Here is an 18,167-nt window from a genome sequence, read left to right on the forward strand (position 1 = left end):
AGACTAGCCAAAGGGGTATTCCATACCACAGCACGTCATGCCCAGTATATAAACTGTGGGGAGTTAGCCGGAAGGCCCAGATCGCTGCTCAGGTTGGGCTGGGTATTGGTCGGTGGGTGGGGAGCAATTGTATTGTGCATCACTTGTGTTTTATTGTTTTCTTTTCCTTTTCCCCTTTTAGTTTCATATTCTCTCCCATTGTTATTTCCCTTATCATTATTATTCTTGGTGGTAGGAGTAGCAGTTTTGTATGGCGCCTTAGTTACTGGACTGTTCTTATCTCAACCTATGGGATTTACATTCCTTTGATTCTCCTTCCCATCCCTCTGGGAGCAGAGGGGAGGAAGAAGGGGGAGGAATGAGCGAGCAGCTGCGTGGTTCTGAGTTACTGGCTGGGCTTAAACCACGACAATGCACCATATTATGATTGGTTTATGTAATACTCAATTTTGTAACAATCAAATGAGACAGAAAATAAATTCCTATTTAATAAACTTTTTTTTTTTTAATTTTAAAAATCAACTTACTGGTGTTTTCAGGTTGCTATTTCTCACACAGCTGCCATTCTGCACAGTAGATTCAGGCACAGTTTCATCATGGACAGCATTCTCTCTGAAGTGTAATGAACACATTGAAGGGGTTAGCAGTAAGAACACAAAACTACACTTCAATACAAACAACTGAAGAAAATAAAAGCATATATAGGTATTTAACTGCTTTTAATTACTTGCTTGGAAGTTATGTCATTTAGTTACTAGAAACCAAACATCTGACTTTAAAAGAACAACAGAAATTTGGGGCCTTTTTCAAACTATTTGCTTTCCTGCAAGATATACAGAAAACTAGCAAAACTATCAAAGATATCAAGGAAGTAGAAAGTAAATAAATGAAACAGAATGCTGATGTTGACTTAAGGCAGCCTTTGTTGACTGAAGAGCTTTGCACTATGAACCAATACGATGAGTACGCATTCACTTTGTGGGTGCTTTAAACAAAAGATGGTGATAACATTTGATGGGTGTACAATTTAAAGCAAGAGGAAGAAACTGGTTTACCCTGTCTATAAAACATGCTGAAGAAAAAAGACATTAGAAATTTCATTTGAAGGTCATTGCTAATATGATGGAGGAAAATAAAGATGCACCTTCTGGGAGATCTGAAGCCCATACATTTATCTGTAATGAAATCATGCCACTTTTCATCATTCCCAGTGCTAACAATAGGCTTTGCCAAAGGTCACGTTTGAGCAGATGAGCTGGATCCCACTTGTGCAGCAGGTCCAGTACTGGTAGCTGGCTGCTATGGCCTCCTTTTAAACTATGGTGGCCAGGACATGAAGCCAGTTGACTTGTACTATAAGGCACAAAAAAGAATAAATATAAGAGTGTACAGTTACTTTCATTTTGCTGATACTGCTGCAACAAGAGAGTGTACTAACACAGGTGACCACTTTTCAAATTATAAAACAGTATATTACACTGTAAGATACAGTTAACTCTCCAATATCTAGTGTTGGCTAACCCAGATGGAGAATTAACTGTGCTACAGAGGCAAAACCAGCTCAACTCCAGCTAGGTTTATCAGTGCCAGATAAGCACTGTTGTTCTTCCCAAGACTGTTTCAGTCAGACATTGCCTCTGCAAAGCAAATCCTGAGGCTGAATAGCATCAACTGCAGGACCAAGGTCCTGATGCTATTTTATTAGTGAGAGCAGACAGAAGTTCGTGTTTAAACAAATCTCCATTTACTTTTTTAATCTATCAGCACACTTCACCATAAGCGATGTAGAATTAGGCTTCCAAAGACTCCTATAAAAATTCTATACAAATATAAAACTCTATAAGAATATATCAGCTTTCTAAATAAAATTATGCAAATGCTTAACTTCCCTACAGAGAAAAGTCCCATGAAAGTTAAATTCAATGAATGTCTTGTTATAGAGAAGTTCAAAACATGCCTCAGTATTTGACAGATGGAAGCCAAGAAACAAATTCAGGGTGAACCAATATTTACATCAGTTCATCCTACCAATACTCATGATACAGAAAAGCGAGGGATGAGCTATAGCTCACAAGTGAGTCAGCATGCTATAAGCAATAGTTTGCAAAAGTTTTCAAATGTTTTCTTCGATTTGCAATTGCAAGTCACAGAGATTAAGTATCTCAAGCACCACCAGAGACTTCCTAGTTGAAAAGAACAAGCAGCAAGAGACAGCAGCATGTACTGCTTTTCTGACACCAGCCAGCTCTTCCCAGATCCTTCTACAGACCACAAATTAACAAAAACAATCCAAACGTGTTTGTCAAGGAGCTACTTCTCCTATGTAGTTAAATCCTTCCACTCTTGATTTCAAAGCAGTATGCAACATTATGGGGCTGGACTAACATGTTCTTACTCGCACTGTTTCACTAGAACTACAACTCTGATGCCAGCCAACATCATGGTAACCTGTGTCACTTGTTGCTGCATTATACCTCAACATAATGCTCAACATACTCAAAAAATTTTCCTGAATTGTTTGCATGCACTATTTAGCAACTTATTCCACCCCTTCGTGAAAATAAATGCATTACATTTGATGACAGCAACTATACTTGAGTCCAAGATTAACTAAAACACTTAAATAACTAAAAAATCATCACTGCTGCAGGACGGTTCAGTCAAGTACTTGTCTAATCATGCAATGCTTTTAGTATCTGTCTAGAATATACTTCTTTGAAGTTTTAACTCGTGTCTTTTTCCCAAGAACATCCTGAAGGATGGCACTACAGATGGTATCTACTGGCCCTGTGCTATTTAATCAGCCTATGCCAGGCAAAATGTACCTGTAGCAAAAGGGGATCCACAAAGTAAGGGAATGCCTGGTATATGGAAGAGCACACTTACCAAAGCTCAGCAAAGCCTGCAAGAATAAGAAGGCAGATGATCTGCAGCTTCCTCATGTTGGGCTAACAAAGCCAAGTAAAGCAACATCTCTGTGATGAAATCAGTTAGAGTAACTTTCACACATGCACTAAGCATCTGTTCTAAACACTCAACAAAAGTAACTAAGCACTAAATACTAATATTAAAAAGCCATTTACTTTTCTGAATTGTTTTGGTTATCAGTGACCACAGCACATAGCAATGCCATAGGAAGCACCATGCTACAACAGCCAGCCTATACAAAAGTAGAGATTTGTAAAATCCAGGTATTATCAACACTCATGTTTCTCCTTTCTCTTTTTTTCCTTTTAATACTGATGTTTCCAGTAAGACTATTCATAAGGCAGGTACTTAAACATTTGCAGGAACTAGACCAGTGCCTAGAAACCAAACTTCATGAAAACACCTGGAAATCAACAAAGATACTTTAACTGAGTCTTTATTTGCGCAAATAAGTTTCTGTTGAAGAAACCGTTAAAAGAACTACGATGTCCTCTAATCTTCTTGAGCAAAATAGGAACCACCGTACCTAGTTGAGGATGGCATGTGATCACTTCTGCAGCAGTCCTTATACGTAACTCCATTTAACATCTTTTCAACTATAGGAGTGCAACTGTTGGTTTGACAAATTTCAAACTAGTGGGTTCTTTGCTCTCCTCTGCTAGTCTACACCATACCGAGCATTTTTGCACACCTAAATTCACTGCCTCATGCTGGTAAGAAACAGTTCTCTGCCATTTACTTCGTTTCTATTGGCAATCAGTAGGAAAGCACAGGCAGAATTCCATTCCTATCTCATCCTAATTTTCGCTTTTATACCCTGTTACATATGGCTCTGACTCATTTTGACCTCATATGCCTGCCACAATACAGTCCTTTCACTAGCACTTGAAGTGCTGCTGATGAGATAAAAACACTTGAAGTTGGAAGGAGGAGAAGTCCTTCGTCTAGTCGTCAAACACAATACTGTTCTGAGAATTTCTGAATTCAGTTTTCTCATCTTAATAAACATTTGGAGCAGATTTAGTGACTCGCCCTTAAAAAGAAAGCTACCTCTTTAACAAAGATAACATATTGCTTTGGCTGTGTAAAAGGAACAATTAACGTATGTTACGGGAAGAATCCTACCTGTAGGTTTTTAAAATTAGAAATTTCAATACAGCTCTTTCATCTTTTAGAAGCAACATAAGAAACTCAGCTAAAAAATTGCCAGATGTCTTCCTGACACTTTCGCAAGTAAGAGGCTGGCTTCAGATGAAACGTACTGGAAATGACATATGGAGAGCTATATTAATTGTTATCATGGGCTATGAGGAATACACCTCTCAGCCTTTGTTAGAGCTTAATGAAGCAAAAGACCTAGAGCAGACTTCCTCAGAAGGTGGCAGAATCAGCAAAGATTGGGCTGCAATAAATGCACACAGCACCGGAGTTCTAAGCAGCTTCACCCTTTGAAACTAGACAAGATATGCCCAAATGTTTTAACTTTACCTTTTATCTATTTGTATCTAGTCTAGTAGAACTTCTAAACACCACTTTGTAGACAATGATATGAATACATTTGGTTTATAGATCACCTCAACTAATGACTGGAGAAATACATTATGAAAGGAAGAAGACTTGACATATCCCTAATAAAAACAACTATAGAGAAGCAATTCCCTCTTCAATGCCGACAGGCAGATTACAGATCACTTAGCAGTCTTCCTGCTCAGTACCCCCAAATCCACCACTGAAGTGAACACGTGGTGACTATGAATCTGCCCATTTTGGGTTTTTTTTCAAAGTAGGTTTATTTGCACTGTAGTGAATAATCACAGAATCTTAGAATGGTTAGGGTTGGAAGGGACCTTAAAAATCACCTACTTCCAACCCTGCTGCCACAGGGGTGCACAGAATAAAGGCACAGAAAAGCTTGTGAGGTCAAGGTCCCTGTCAATCTGCATAAAACACTAAATTAAGAAGACGCTAAACAATACATACAAGGGAATAAAGCGGAGAAATTAGTAACAAGACATAGTGCATAGCAAATCCCTATTTTTTCCCCTCCCACCAAAATGACGCATGATAGACTGCCCCAGTATCTGTGGGGCACAAATTCAACAGACAGCATCCTAATTTACTAATAAATTTTATAGGCAACCTGTGACAGGTCTTACTTTTGGCTAGGAAGGTTACTGGCTGTATTGGGCTCGGCTATCATTTCCGCTACATTATTTCAGCAGTACAGGCAGGAAGCGAACACGATCAGCGCCGCTTTTAAGGCAATTCACCAAGATCAGTAGCGTTAAAAACTTAACAAGGCTTTAGTTCTTGCAGGTGAAACAGCAGCCAAAAACTGTCAAGAAAAGAAAAAAAAAAAAAGGAGAGTTAATTCATTGAATCACAGAATGGTTTGGGTTGGAAGAGGCCTTAAAGACCAGCTAGTTCCATGGGCAGGGACACCTTCCACTAGACCAGGTTGCTCCAAGCCCCGTCCAACCTGGCCTTGAACACTGCCAGGGATGGGGCAGCCACAGCTTCTGTGGGCAACGTGTGCCAGTGTCTCAGCACCCTCATAGTGAAGAATTTCTTCCTAATACCTAATCTAAATGTACCCTCTTTCAGTTTAAAACCATTCCCACTTGTCCTGTCCCTACATGCCATTGTAAAAAGTCTCTCTCCAGATTTCTTGTAGGCCCCCTTTAGGTACAGGAAGGCTGCTATAAGGTCTCCCCAGAGCCTTCTCTTCCATGCTGAACAAGCCCAGCTCTCTCAGCCTCTCTTCCTAGGAGAGGTGCTCCAGACCTCTGATTATCTTCGTGGCCTCCTCTGGGCTCACTCCAACAGTTCTAGGCAGCTCCCTCAAAACCAAGCCAGCAAGCCCCCCGCAAAACCAACCCGCAGAAAGAGATGCGACTCCGAGAAACGAATGACTTCAGGGAGGAGAATTCGCAGGCAGGACCGCTGCGCCTGGCAGGAGCCTGAGGTGGCAGCGCCTACAAAGCCGCCACCCGTCGCAGCGCCTCATATCCCCGCGGCCATACGCCCCGCTGACCCCTCCTGTCCCTCGGGCAGATCCCGCAACGCCGGCGGCCCGCACCCGCGCGGGCGGGGGCTGCCCCAGGGGCGCCGGCGCCGCCGCCGCCGCCGCCGCCGCCGCCGCCGCCGCCGTGAGGGGGCGCAGCGGGCGGCGGCCCGGGCGGGGATGTGCGGGACCGTCAGCCCCGGGTCGGGGCGGAGGGGAGGGGGGTAGTGTGAAACGCGGGGGTGCGCGCGCCGCGCGGGGCCTGTCACCCACCTGCGCCGGGTGCGCGCTCCGCAGCCCGGGTGCGCGCAGACACCTCCCCCCCGCCCCTCTCTGCGGCGGCCCGAGGGCCGTCCGCGGCCCCGCGTCAATCACGGCCCATCCCTCGGCGCCACCCCGCCTATCAGAGGCGGGGGCCGCTGTCACGTGGGTCGATACCGCCGGCTTCCGTAGCGGCCGGGGCGAGGCCCGGAAGGACAGGCCGGGAGCGGTACCTGCCGCCGCCTTGCCCGGGGGAGGGGCGGCCATGGGGCCCGGCCGTCTCTCGCAGTCGCTCCTGCTGCGCTGCCCGCGGGTGGTGGCGGCTCTCGGCGCGGCCCGCTGCCGTGGCGGGCCGCTGTGTGCCCGGCCGCTGTCTGCCCGCCTGCTCAGCGCCGCCTCTGGCCTGCGAGCTCCCCAGCGGCCGCCAGGCAGGGGCGAGCCACCGCGGGCGGGCGGCGGAGGGCGGTGGAACGGGGCGGCGGGCGCCGGCGGGGATGATGATGAAGAAGAAGAAGAAGAGGAGGATGATGATGAAGATGAGGCGGAGCTGGAGGAGCTGCTGGCCCCCTCTCCGCTGGCCGTGGAGCCCGGCGCGCAGCGCGTCGCCGTCGTGCACCCGGCGGTCAAGTGGGGCCCGAAGAAGTCGGCTCTCACCACCGGTGCGTGGCCGCGCCGGGGCTGGGCTGTGGGGGGGGCTTCGCGCGGTCATATGGCCATGGGTCCCGCCAGCCAGCCCCGCCGCTTTCCGAGCGTCCCCGCCCGCGTCGTTGCGCCGTTTTCTCCCGTTCTAGACCCCTGCGGCCCGCAGGAGCACTTACAGGGAATGGGTGCCGATAGCGTGAAGTAGATCCGTTATTACAGTGGTAAAACAGAAATGCTGTCTGGGTCAGCTAGCGAAGTGCAGGTTCAGATAAAAGATCTTGGTGGCTGTTTTCTTCTTGGGTAACTTTTTAAGAGACAATGTGCTCTTGGTGAGTGTTGGCAGATCTGTGCTGTGACTTGTAGATCAGGCTAGCTTTGGGGCTTGGACAGCAGAACGGCTCCGTGCATGGAGTGTTAAAGTTGCTTAAGGAATAGACGTGTTTTCCCCTTAGCAGAACGCTAATAGCCTTGAGACCTCAGCCGTGCTGTCTGGCCAGGCAGGCAGGAGTCCTGCATTCTTAGGCTTACCCAGAAGTTGGCTGAAAAGCAGGAATACTTTTGTCATCATCATAGAAAGGTTTGAGTTGGAAGAGACCTTAAAGATCATCTAGTTCCAACCACCCTGCCATGGGCAGGGGCACCTTCCTCTAGAAGAGGTTGCTCAAAGCCACATCCAGTCTGGTCTTGAACACTTAATTCATGGAAATTATCTAAATACAAAGCTGTAAAATGTGTGCTAGAACATCCTGAGCAAACCTGCACAGACCTGCAGAAAGTAGGTTTTCCTAGGTTTTCTCTCAGAAATCCTTGTAGCTATTTAATATATAGGTATTAATCATGCACAATTAAGATATATGATTAACTTGATGCTCCTCCAAATGCTTCTCTAATTATAAAGTTGTAATGGAAAGGATTAAGCATCTAGTAAGTTAGCTTTTTTGTATATAGACAGTTTATATGTGATACATTATTCTTGTATTCCAATTTATTATGTGATGAACCTAAATCTCATTTAGTTTTTTTAGTGCTGCTAATTATAACAAATTGTCATGTTGCAGAATAAAGGTTGTAACCTTTTCAAAATTTACATAAGCAGCCCCATTTTACAACTGAAAAATAAATAAAATACGAAGGCACCTTTCTGTCCAGACACGCAGAAGAATAGCAGTGATCCGTTTCCATTCATTTAGGCCCTCCGGATGAAGAGCCTGAAGTCTGAACAAATGGTTTGGACTGATTGTTGAAACACCACAGGTACAACAGCAAATCTGTGCATCTTACAAGGAACACTAACAATATGACGAGAAAGAAGATTATGGTTATCTTTAAAAATATATTACCTTTTGGACTAACGTAACATATTTAATATATAAATTTGGTTTTGCTATCTAGAGGAACTTGGAAAATCTGTTGTGAAAGGAGGAAAAGGGGGGGAAATCAAAACTGGATCTACTGATCTGATACCACAGAATGGTTGAAGCCAGAAAGAACCACCAGAGGTCATCTAGTACAAGCTCCCTACTCAAACAAGATCACCTAGAGCACATTGGTCAGGATTGGGTCTTGAATATCTCTAGGGAAGGAGACCAAACAATGTCTCTGGGCAATTTATTCCAGTGCTCAGTCACCCTCACAGTAAAGTTTTTTCCTCATGTCAGGTAGAATTTCCTGTGGTTTAGTTTATGCCTGCTGTCTCTCGTCTTACCGCCTGGCACCACTGAGTCTGGCCTCATCCTCTTGAAACTCTCAATGAACACACATTGGTCAGATTCCCCCCTGAGCCTTCTCTTCTCTAGGATGAACAGGCCCAGCTCCCTCAGCCTTTCCTCATATGAAAGATGCTCCAGACCCTTAATAATTCTAGTAGCTCTTCACCAAACTTTCTTCAGGAGCTCCATGTCTCTGCTTTGCTGGGGAGCCCAGAACTGGACACAGCACTCCAGGTGAGGCCTCCCCAGGGCAGAGTAGAGGGAGAGGATTACTTCCCTCAACCTGCTGGCAATGCTCTTGCTAATGTACCCCAAGATACTACTGGCCTTCTTGGCCACAAGGGCACATCGCTGGCTCATGGACAACTTGTTCTCCTCCAGGATATGCCCATGTAGCGTTTGTGGTTTCACAAAGTCCTCAAAAATCAGTGCTTTGCCACATAGATGTGTTTTTTCTAAAGTGACTGATGAACCAGAGTACAGGATTGGAATCTGCTGGCTCTGTCACGTCATAAATCAGTGTAAGTCCTTCATGAAAAAGTAGCAGTAAAGTTAGCAGCAGGATATGCCATATTAGTAGTTCTTTAAATATTGCCACAATGCACAAAGGAATTAATCACACGGCTTTGTGCTCATCTGAAATAACAGAATTTATTTTCCAGCTAGTTAGTTATTTCACTTGTTGAGGCAAAAAGCTTGATAATTTCTTTGCTGACAATACAGTTAAAAATTCCTCTAGATCAACAACCACGGAAATAATGTGTGTTGGCAGAAAGATGCTTTGTGTGATAAAATTGCATCAAAGTAGAAGTTAATTACTCTGATTAGAGGCAAGACATTTTGCTCCTTATGCAATAGGTTAATATAAATAGCCTTGTAGAATTTCAGTGTAGCTTACTCTTCCCGTGTTTATGCACATTCTATAGTTATTGGAAATCTGAGCGAAGTTGTAATGGTATATTACAATCTTTTTTTTTTTTCTTTTTTCTTTTTTGTATTCCTAAAGCTGAATTACAGATTGCTGAAGCCGTTGCTCTTGTAGATACCCTTCAGAACTGGACGGTTTTAGATAAAATAATTATTCCTACAAAAAATCCTGACAAGAAATTCGTTTTTGGCAAAGGAAACTTCCAGGTTTTAACAGGTAAGGATGGAGATTTTTCAGTGCTGCAGCATTCTAAATGGAAGGTTTCCGCGGTTGAACTGTTTAAAGATAGGTACGAAAGCTGAAGAAAGGGAGAATGTTGTTCATTCATCATGCAGGTTTGCAAACAAGAATTTTTTTTAAGGTTACAAAAGCAGTACAGAATAGAATTAACCTGTGATCACTGAAAACCTGTGAGGCAACTTAATCCCTACGTTCATGTGATTGACGCAAGTGAAACTGGCGGCTGTTCTTGACGTAGTACTAAACTAGTGCAATTACAACTGTTCTGTGAGCAAAGAACATGGTGCCATTTGATATTTTATGGGCATTCTGCTCAGTGCAAAATGGTTTTACATTCTGTGAATTTTAAAAAGAGAATTGACATTTAACACTGTATTTTGCAATGGTTATCCATCTTTTAGAAAAGATTAAAAAATTGCCCCAAGTGACAGCTGTCTTCTTGAATGTGGAAAGAATATCTTCACTAGCAAAGGTAATTAAATAGAATATAAAATAATTCTCTTTAAATCACTATTGTTCAAAAGCTATTGATTTTACAAGAAGTAGGGTCAGTTATGACTCTGAATTTGCAAGTGGTAATATATGAAGCCACCTGGACTGAGTTTTATTGAAAGGAAACTTAATTCCTTTTACATTTGTCTCATAGATATTTATGTGTTTCCAGCTCTCATGCATGAAATTTTCCAGCAACCTAATAGCCATTTGGTATAGACTATGCTCCTGCATGTGCTACTAGCCCCACTTAAAATTTTGGAAAAGTTACTCGGCGTCTTTTTTCACAAATTGAAGGTGATAGCCCAGCTTTTGTTATGAAGAATGTCAACATTTTGGATTAGCTATATGCACAAGTTTCTATACTTATATGGGTAGTGTGTTTATTTTCCCCTAGTTCTGTGAACTTTGTACTGTATTTTGAATATGAGGTGTAAATTCAGAGCAAGCTTATATTTAAATGTTTCAAATATTTAAACTTTCATTCCTAACCCTTCAATAGAAACCATATTTTAAATGGATGGGAGGAGAAGCATGCTTCGCTTTTAACACTAGCAGTAAAACAACTGGTGCACAAACTATAGATGCTCTTTTAAATGCTTAGACAAACTGAAATGAATACTTCTTAGGTTTTTTGCACATATAAGCATCATGCAAGATGTAAAATGCATGCAAAATCTGTAAGCAAACATAACGCTTTGCTGGTAGTTTTGAATGTCTTCCCTGGTTATAAAATGAACAAAGATGGTAAATATCTCTAATAAATAGTTATTTCAAACACTTCAATTTATTGATAAAATGTAAGTTGAAATGAAAATGTTTCATTTCAATTTCCTAGTTGTTATTCCCAAATTTGTAGTATGTGTTCTTACAGTACTACGTTTGCTAAAAAGTTTTTCTTGCACAAATCTAGATCTTAAGAGCAATTTAATAGGGTTAATTCAAGAAAGTGCTTGAGAATATGTGTGAAACAAGCATTCTAGATTTCAGAGAGAGCAGAGAGGAACTACTGCATACTTTTGCTGAATTAGAGCTAAGGGTGGGGTTGTTTGGGTTTCGGTTCGTTGGTTGGGGTTTTTTAAGTATTTTGTGAAAAGCTGCTTAGGAAGTAATTTTTCTGACTTGCTCTATAATTTTTGTTTGTTTAATTTTTTTTTTCTTTTTCCTGTGTTATTCGTATCCTTTCCTATTCCAGCATTTCATAAGTATTTTTTACAAGGACTTAACCACTGAGATTCTTGATTCTGAGATATGCTGTTAAGAGCTGTTGTCAGAATCCATTGAAGGCAGTGGAAGGATTCTCAATAGGCCTAGACATAAAGTTCTGCCTTCTAAACTTTCCTTATCACCTTTCTTCATGGTCAACCAGTTTTGCCTCTGTGTGCTCATAACCATTGCCCATCCATTGGAATGGAATCCTGAAATCCTCTAAGTTCAAGTGTCCATCAGCTAACTGTAACTGTAGTGCTATGTAGGAATTGATCTACTGATTCCCTGGGCAACAGAAAACATCTAGGTTATTTTGTCTTACATGGCTAAAGAAAGAACTAGAAGATGCCTGGGGTGTGAAAGTCTTTGACAGATATACAGTTGTACTTCACATTTTTCGTTGTAATGCCCGGACCAAGGAAGCAAAACTTCAGATAGCACTGGCTGAAATTCCGCTTCTCAGGTACCTCGAGCTGTGCAAATCACGTACTGATATTCATGTATTTTAGTGACTATTTCTTTACAGTAACAAAACTTATAATACTATACCTTAAAGAAAAATAACACAGTTTCAATGCTTGCATAGTGTGCTCAATGATTGATTAGAGCATAGAAATATTTGCTGTCATGTATTGTTTAAGCTTCTGCAGTCCTGATAGCAAAACCAGAAAGTGTTTAACAGATAATCTTACAAAATATGTTTCTTAGGAAGAGGTCTCTCTAATGTGGAAGGTGGATTGCAAGAATATGTAGGAATTGGATACGTGTATCCCATATATAATATTAATGGGTTTAATAAGGAAAGCTATAAACAAAGAAGATTAAAGGCATTAATTTGTATCTGAATTTTCCACATTTCTACATTATGTGGCATAGAAATATTTGTACATGGCAGTTGGTGTGAGTTGCGTGAATGCATCAGGGGCATCTTTGGCTCTCTGAAATTTCAGAACAGCCATTATAATTTGCTAAAAGAGTTGCACGCTTTTTCAAACCACGTTGAGAAGCTAGGAAAATCTGGAAATCTGTTGCCAGGCTTCTCACCACGAACAGGTTTTATTTAAAGCTCTGTCATTTAGTGGTTTTGTTTGTACTATTAGAATATCACTACTGCTTCACATTTGTTAGGCATTTTAGGATAGCTTGATTAAAGAAAATTGCTCCTAATTAACCTTTACTCCACTGCCAGGTCAAATCTGAAAAATGAGGTGTCTCAGCTAGATCAGCAGAGAGGTGGATCAAGATACATCATGGGCTCAGGTAAAGCCTCATGAATTAGAGAATTTATTTTCTCCATAGCCTTTGAACAATATTAATTGCATCTTATTTTATTTGGAGGAGGCCAGGAGGAAAAACTGTTTGTGTTCTGCATCTAATTAAGCGTTTTGGTCTGTGCTGGCTCAGTAAGTGGCCATGGACAGACTGCTGGCCAGGGGTTTATTATAAGTGTATATGGCTATTCTAGAGTGCTTAGCATATATTTTGATAATTAGTTGTAACTCTGACTCTTAGGCAAGAATACATAGTTTTAGTTGTTTATTTATAGCTTCAGATGCCCTAGCACTAACTTACTGATTTCCAAATGCACAACATCACTTGGTTTGCTGTTTCTATTGTAGACTCTTCTGCCAATTATTCATTTGTATTTTTCAGGTGAAACATTTATGGAGACACAAAATCGTATCTTGAAAGAAAAAGAACTTAAAATTAGGAATGCCCTGGAGAAACTAAGGAGGAAAAGGTCTTTACTTAGAACTCAACGCAAAAAACGCGAGTTTCCGATTATCTCAGTAATGGGCTATACTAATTGTGGTAAGCAAAAACTTGTGAAACCGTAACACGAAAGAGCTTACATTGTCTAATTTTTAATTAGAATCTCCAGCCAGAATCTCATTTCAGTGTGGATAGGCTTCGTATTTTAATTAGTTTTTAAATTGTGTAATGAATATGTGTCAATTAGGGTGTAGTTAGGAAAGCAAATTATGCTTGTTGTAGTTCGTTCTTTTGGTTTTTTGGTCCTGAAGATATGTTTTGGAGAAATGCCTAGTGCCTATTGTGCCAAAAGCATTTTATATATAGTGCTGAACACCGTACCATTAGTGTTCCTTTTCATGAATCTCTATTACTTGGTCAGAATGGGCAGAGAAAAGTATGTTGGTGCTTGGATCCCTGTGAAGCCTTGAGGTATGGGAGGAAAATTCAGGAGACTTGGCAGTTGGTCAGGAAATACGCTTAAGAAGCACTGTAGCTTTTCATTGATTGATGTATGGTGTTCTGAGATGTTCTCAGAATCTAAATCAAGCTGAAGTTTTTTTTCTATTCTTTTATTTTTATAGCTTACACAATTGAATTCATACACAAGGCATAAATAGCCTTTGGACTAGACACTTTTTTAGGTTACATTATCGTAAGACCATTTCATTTTCTTATTCAACATCTTTATAAAAACAAACCTACCTTGTACTAATTTTAATGTCATAGATTCATAGAATCATAGAATGGTTTGGGTTGGAAAAGACCTTATGATCATCTGGTTCCAACCCCCCTGCCATGGGCAGGGACACCTCACACTAGACCATGTCACCCAAGGCTCTGTCCAGCCTAGCCTTGAACACTGCCAGGGGTGGAGCATTCACCACTTCCTTGGCAACCTGTGCCAGTGTCTCACCACCCTCACAGTAAAGAACTTCTTCCTTATATCTAACCTGAACTTCCCCTGTTTTAGTTTGAACCCATTACCCCTTCCATACTTTTAAAACTGAAGTTTCAAAACTATATATATTACAATACTGTACACATAATTGAAATACTTCAACCAGGGTGTATACTGAGCTCTTTAATGACTAAATTCTGTGAAATATTCATTGAGTTAAATAAATGTCTCTAGTATTAAGTTCGTGAGGAAATGCCCAATAAAAGCATAAACCTAGTAAGCTGTGTATTATTAGTGCTTCTGTTTATTGTTGGATTTAACAAGTAAATATTGAATTATTTGACAACAGAAGCACTGAGGAGTGTGTAAGTGTATGCTTCCTAATGCTCTCATGGCAGTGCTCTTCAATAGTCTGAGAGGTGAGAAATGTGGGTAGGTCACTTTGCAGGTCAGTTCGGTCTTTGATCATCTTGTAATTTTGCAGCATAGCTTCCAGTTGTGGCTTTAAATCCAATTCCAGTTTTCAAAAGTTAAGACTGTCTTTGTATTTCCTAACATCATATAGATAACTAATCACAGAATGGTTGAGGTTGGAAGGGACCACCAGGCATCATCTAGTCCAACCTACCTGCTCAAGCAGGGTCACCTGGAGCACATTACTCAGGTTTGTGTCCAGATGACTCCTGAACATCTCCAGGGAAGCATAGGCTAGATTTAAATTAAATAGATCTGAAAAGGTATGTTACATCATACAACTCACCTGAGCCTTGCAAATTAAATTTTTACTTGAAACAAGCCATTAAAATCTTGTCTTTTTTTCTTTAATTAGGAAAAACTACTTTGATTAAAGCCTTGACTGGGGAAGCAGGAATTCAACCCAGAGATCAGCTGTTTGCCACTCTCGATATTACAGCCCATGCTGGCTATCTGCCCTCACATATGGCAGTTATTTATGTTGACACCATTGGATTTCTGACTGATCTGCCACATAATCTGGTTGAGTCCTTTTCAGCTACCTTGGAAGAAGTGGTTTACTCAGTAAGTAGTTGACTATAAAAACTGAGAAATCAAATTAATTTCCTTTTAGATAATCCTCATCCCTTCAAAAAAAGGTAAGTTAACTGGCATACTGTTCTTAGTGAAGCATGTGGCTGACTAGTAGGTAGGCTCCGAAGATAATGAGGTATCTCACCATAAGCCCATTTTCTTATACTTGAAATTATGCAGAACTTATAGATACGAAGAGATTTCAGAAAGGGTTTATTTGGAATATATGTGTCCTTCTCCACTAACGTAAACCAGATAACTTAAACTTTGCTGATTAAATATCTGAAAACCTAAACGCTGCATGTGAATAATTTGAGGTTAGCTTTGTTAAGAGTTAAAAATGAAATAAAGCCTCTGGAATGATCTGGTTTTAACTTCAGGTTTCCTATAGCACTATAAGTGGGTGATTGTGATGTGATGCAGGCAGCATGTAATAAACATAAATACACTTTTCCAATCATTTTCTCATTAAAGTTAGTTTCCTGTGTTATAGCAAAGTGTAAAGCTGCATACACAGACATTTAAACAAAAAGCCTGTATCGTCAACGGTAATGAAATTCAGTGGTAGCTACATGCTGGAATGCTGCTGAGAACTAGACTTCATCATGTAATAATAGGACTTTCAAAAGCTGGCTGCAACTATCCTGTTTGTTTCTTATTTTGAAGTGTTAAATGAAAGGCATGAAATTTACTTCTCACTGATTTTCTGAAGTTTGAAGCAGTTGCTTGAGGAAAGATGATGAAACACTGTGAATGCAAATATTGAATTTGGTTGCTTGGTTTTTATCACAGCAAACATGATTGTGTATGTACTTGAAACTGGTAACTTTTGTATAATGCTTTCCAAGTGAAGCAGCAATAATAGTATCTCAGGAGTTAAGGATGAGGATAATCTTCTGCATTTCGAATGTAAAAACAGAATTACAAGTTACATGGGTTTTTTCCCCCCATTTTGAAACAGTTTTTTCAGCCATTACTCCTAAAACCATTTTAGAGTTCACTCTTTTTCTTCCCGAGTATTTTTTAAGCTTTATTGTTACACAGCCTTAGCTTTGAAAAAATGGATCAGTTACTATTTGAAATCTGAATTCTGTAACTAGCTTGATTGACAGGGTTTGTTTTAGGGTTGTTGTATATAGTATAAAATCTCTACAACCTGGTAACTGGTGTGTTTTATTAAGTAACTGTCTTACATATCAATGCTTGCTAGGATCTGATAGTTCATGTGAGGGATATTACCCATCCAGAAACCGTTCTCCAGAAAGCAACCGTTCTGTCAGTTCTGAAGAATCTTAATCTTCCCAGCCATTTATTGGACTCAATGGTAGAAGTTCATAACAAAGTGGATTTGATAGAAAGGTAAGCAGAAGATGCTAAATGTACTTAAACAGTGCTTATGTTCTGAAAGCTTTTTAATCCTTAGTCTGGAAAAGAGCTCCCACGCTTATGAATACATTTAATAGTGTTTCTCAATCTTTTACATATGTAACTATGGTCTTAAAAAAGAATAAATTATCTTTTAATTACAAAATAAATCACCTGAGTCATACAAGAAGTGTGCCCTGTAGGAATGTGCCAGTATAAAGTAACACAATTAAATTGTCCGTGCTTGGAATATTTTCACAACCTAAACTTCATGAGCAAACGGGTCTGCAATTGTTACTTTTAAGGTATAAACCCACTGAAGAAAATGTGTTAGCCATTTCTGCTCTACATGGACATGGTTTAGAGGAGCTGAAAGAAGAAATAGAGAAAAAAATTTTGACAGCAACAGGAAAGAAGATTCTGACAGTTAACATCAACTTAGAGGGACCTCAGCTAAGGTAAATAATTTTTAATTGTAAGAACGACTTGGAGAACCTCTTAGTCTTGTGTGTCTTAAAATTTCCAAATAATATCATATCGATCTCAATCTGCATTAAGAATTACAGTGACAATTATCAAAGTTTTCTGACCTATTGAGAAAAAATATCCCCATTAGACACCCTGGAGTCTGCTTCTGAAAGTGTCCTTTAGAGGTCTCTGTGTTGGTATGATAAAACATACTTCCTGAAAGACCATGCCACTGGTCCTGGAGCCAGATTGCTGAGAAAAACACAAATTTGAAAGGTTTATGGAAACACTATACCCTATTTCCAAACAGCAAGTAGCAAATGAGAAGTGAAGCACTTCATCTTTTGAAGTGTTACATTACCTAGATTACAACATACTGACCTAAAATAAAGATCACATTTTATGCAGTGTGTCATACCTTTAAGATGCTAATACACTTTCACTGTTGCAGTTGGCTCTATAAGGAAGCAACAGTTCAGGAAGTAGAAGTGATGCCTGAAGATGGCACAGCCAGGGTGAAGGTGATAATCGGCAATTCTGCTTTTGGCAAATACAAAAACCTCTTTCCCAACAGTAAGATTTATATGCCATGAAACTGCATCCCATTTTCTAGGAAAAGAAACTGATCTCATTAAGAAGACATGAAATTAAGTCAATGACCTGTTAGTCTGGGTGTTGAAGAGTGTATTCCTTCTCCAGTTGATATTTTTGATGCATTTTAGAAATGGACACTGTTTCAGAAAACTTCTGTTTGGAAACAGTAAGAACTTTGAGCTTCATTCTGTCAGTAAGTGCAAGGACAGCACTAAATTTTTAATGTTAAAACAGCTGTTGGCTGTAAGTTGTGGACCTCCAAACACATGGAAATCATTGGATGGCATCTGAATTAACCTTCAGAAAAGCACCAAGTTTCTTATATAAATAAAGCTTTTCACCTCATTTTTTTCAGAATAAAATAATATTTATTATAGTTAGGGTGTCTCAGGTGGTCATTGGAAAAGGAAAGTTACTGAACAAAATGTTGCTGGCTGTATGTAAACAATGAGTATGTATTCAAGTAGAATGCGTGAACCGAAGTAAAATAACTGCCATGTCTTACTGCAGTGAAGCAAAAAAACCCATGCATTTGTATATTTAAGCAATAAATAAAGTTAGCTGTGAGCATCTTTTACCCATACAGTTTTCTTGCCTAGAGTAATTTATCCACAATACCTATTACTG

At 40.4% G+C, this 18,167-nt stretch overlaps 2 protein-coding genes across 11 annotated transcripts in view; one reads left to right on the forward strand and one right to left on the reverse strand.

Annotated features, from left to right (window-relative positions):
• The window catches only part of LOC115603814 (cohesin subunit SA-2-like), a 60,285-nt gene extending 53,792 nt beyond the window's left edge, over nucleotides 1-6,493 (reverse strand). For 6 of the 9 annotated variants that reach the window (XM_030476165.1, XM_030476164.1, XM_030476160.1 and 3 more), the window contains exons 1-3: nucleotides 6,206-6,281; nucleotides 5,085-5,263; nucleotides 528-612 (exon numbers count right to left, since the gene is read on the reverse strand). In XM_030476165.1, the coding sequence (XP_030332025.1) occupies nucleotides 528-612; nucleotides 5,085-5,128 (129 nt within the window). In that variant the 5' untranslated portion in view covers nucleotides 5,129-5,263; nucleotides 6,206-6,281. Of the gene's footprint in view, nucleotides 1-527; nucleotides 613-1,144; nucleotides 1,354-5,084; nucleotides 5,264-5,805; nucleotides 5,862-6,205; nucleotides 6,282-6,426 lie in introns of those variants that run through there. The other 3 variants (XM_030476163.1, XM_030476161.1, XM_030476162.1) reach the window with 3 other exon arrangements.
• GTPBP6 (GTP binding protein 6 (putative)) lies at nucleotides 6,343-18,125 on the forward strand. 2 transcript variants are annotated; one of them, XM_030476170.1, is made up of 10 exons: nucleotides 6,343-6,852; nucleotides 9,551-9,688; nucleotides 10,114-10,184; nucleotides 11,746-11,876; nucleotides 12,603-12,673; nucleotides 13,067-13,225; nucleotides 14,896-15,104; nucleotides 16,324-16,472; nucleotides 16,784-16,936; nucleotides 17,398-18,125. In XM_030476170.1, exons 1-10 carry the CDS (start codon nucleotides 6,459-6,461, stop codon nucleotides 17,537-17,539), a joined length of 1,617 nt encoding a protein of 538 aa, XP_030332030.1. In that variant the 5' UTR covers nucleotides 6,343-6,458; the 3' UTR covers nucleotides 17,540-18,125. The 2 variants fall into 2 exon arrangements, with proteins under 2 accessions (XP_030332030.1, XP_030332031.1); XM_030476171.1 differs by lacking the exon at nucleotides 6,343-6,852 and adding an exon at nucleotides 8,831-9,065.
• Nucleotides 18,126-18,167: the final 42 nt, after the last annotated feature.

This window comes from Strigops habroptila, chromosome 2, assembly GCF_004027225.2.
Source record: "Strigops habroptila isolate Jane chromosome 2, bStrHab1.2.pri, whole genome shotgun sequence".
NCBI lineage: Eukaryota > Metazoa > Chordata > Aves > Psittaciformes > Psittacidae > Strigops > Strigops habroptila.